Below are 1,186 nucleotides of genomic sequence, written 5' to 3' on the forward strand. Positions count from 1 at the left end.
GCATGTATAAATTGTTTTGTGCACATACGGGAATTACATAATTTATATATATCTTAGACATTTTTTGCAAACATATATGTTTATATATATGATTATTTATATATATATTTTTTATTATTTATATGTCTTTTATATTTATAATATTACATAAATATCTAATAAAATTTTTCTACTGCTACATATATTTTTACAGTTTATTATTCTTAGTGATAAGTCTTATTATTATTATACACTTTTCTCTAATAAAATATAATATTTAATTCGTTAATAAACTACTGGATGCATATTATCTCCATAAATTCATATTGCACGTTGTATACTAATTTCTTACTGAACCGTATAAGATGTTATATCGTGTATTACCAGAACTATTATTCATATTTTCAGTCGTAGGATAAAATAATTCATTTTTCACTTTATTGTTGGTTATTCTTTTTCTATATTGTGAACGGATCCAATTGCCAAATGGGGTAAACTGATAAAAAAAGGAATAATATTATATATTAAACATTACACTTATGTAAGAGAACAAGGAAAATAATCATATGATTAAATATTGTTCATATATTTGAATGTAGATTATAAAAACCTTATATAATAACGCTAAAATTGATGATATTCCTGCCATTGCACCAAAAGCTCCGGATACACCCTGTGTTATAGGAGTACCTACTTGTGTTTCATCGAATAATGAATCATAATAGTTCCCTTCTAATGGACAACCAGGAAGAACAAATAAAGAAGTACTAGAAGACAACGTTGGAAAATCATGAGTTATTACTCCTTCATTAGAAATAAATGACGTATACAACTCATTAAACTTATTTATTATAGCACATGATTTTCGGTTTTCATCTTCCGTATAATTTCTTCCAGAGCAGTACTCCCAATTCATATCTTTATATATCCCTATACATTCATATATATATCTTTTTAATGAACAGACATCTGGATTATTTACCTTTTTCAACATACTTTCAAAGGTATCAACGTTATCAATAAATATATGTAATATCATTAAATTCGTTGGTTTGTGATGTTCCTCATTATAATTAAAATAAAACAAGGTGGGTTTGTAAGATAAGATTCTATTATTCCAGATGATTCATGAAATATTTCTTCAGTAATATCATTAGGAATATTATTTTCTTATTTCAAAATACATCCACATGTATAAAATATTAAA

At 24.8% G+C, this 1,186-nt stretch overlaps 1 protein-coding gene across 1 annotated transcript; it reads right to left on the bottom strand.

Moving 5' to 3' along the window:
* Nucleotides 1-542: 542 nt before the first annotated feature.
* Nucleotides 543-1,088, bottom strand: PCYB_007440 (hypothetical protein; the record flags this gene model as incomplete). Its single annotated transcript, XM_004228162.1, has 1 exon — nucleotides 543-1,088. A coding segment is annotated over exon 1 (474 nt), but the record flags the coding sequence as incomplete, so codon positions are not given.
* Between the last annotated feature and the right edge of the window lie 98 nt (nucleotides 1,089-1,186).

The sequence above is a fragment of the Plasmodium cynomolgi genome, assembly GCF_000321355.1.
Source record: "Plasmodium cynomolgi strain B DNA, scaffold: 1308, whole genome shotgun sequence".
Lineage (NCBI taxonomy): Eukaryota > Apicomplexa > Aconoidasida > Haemosporida > Plasmodiidae > Plasmodium > Plasmodium cynomolgi.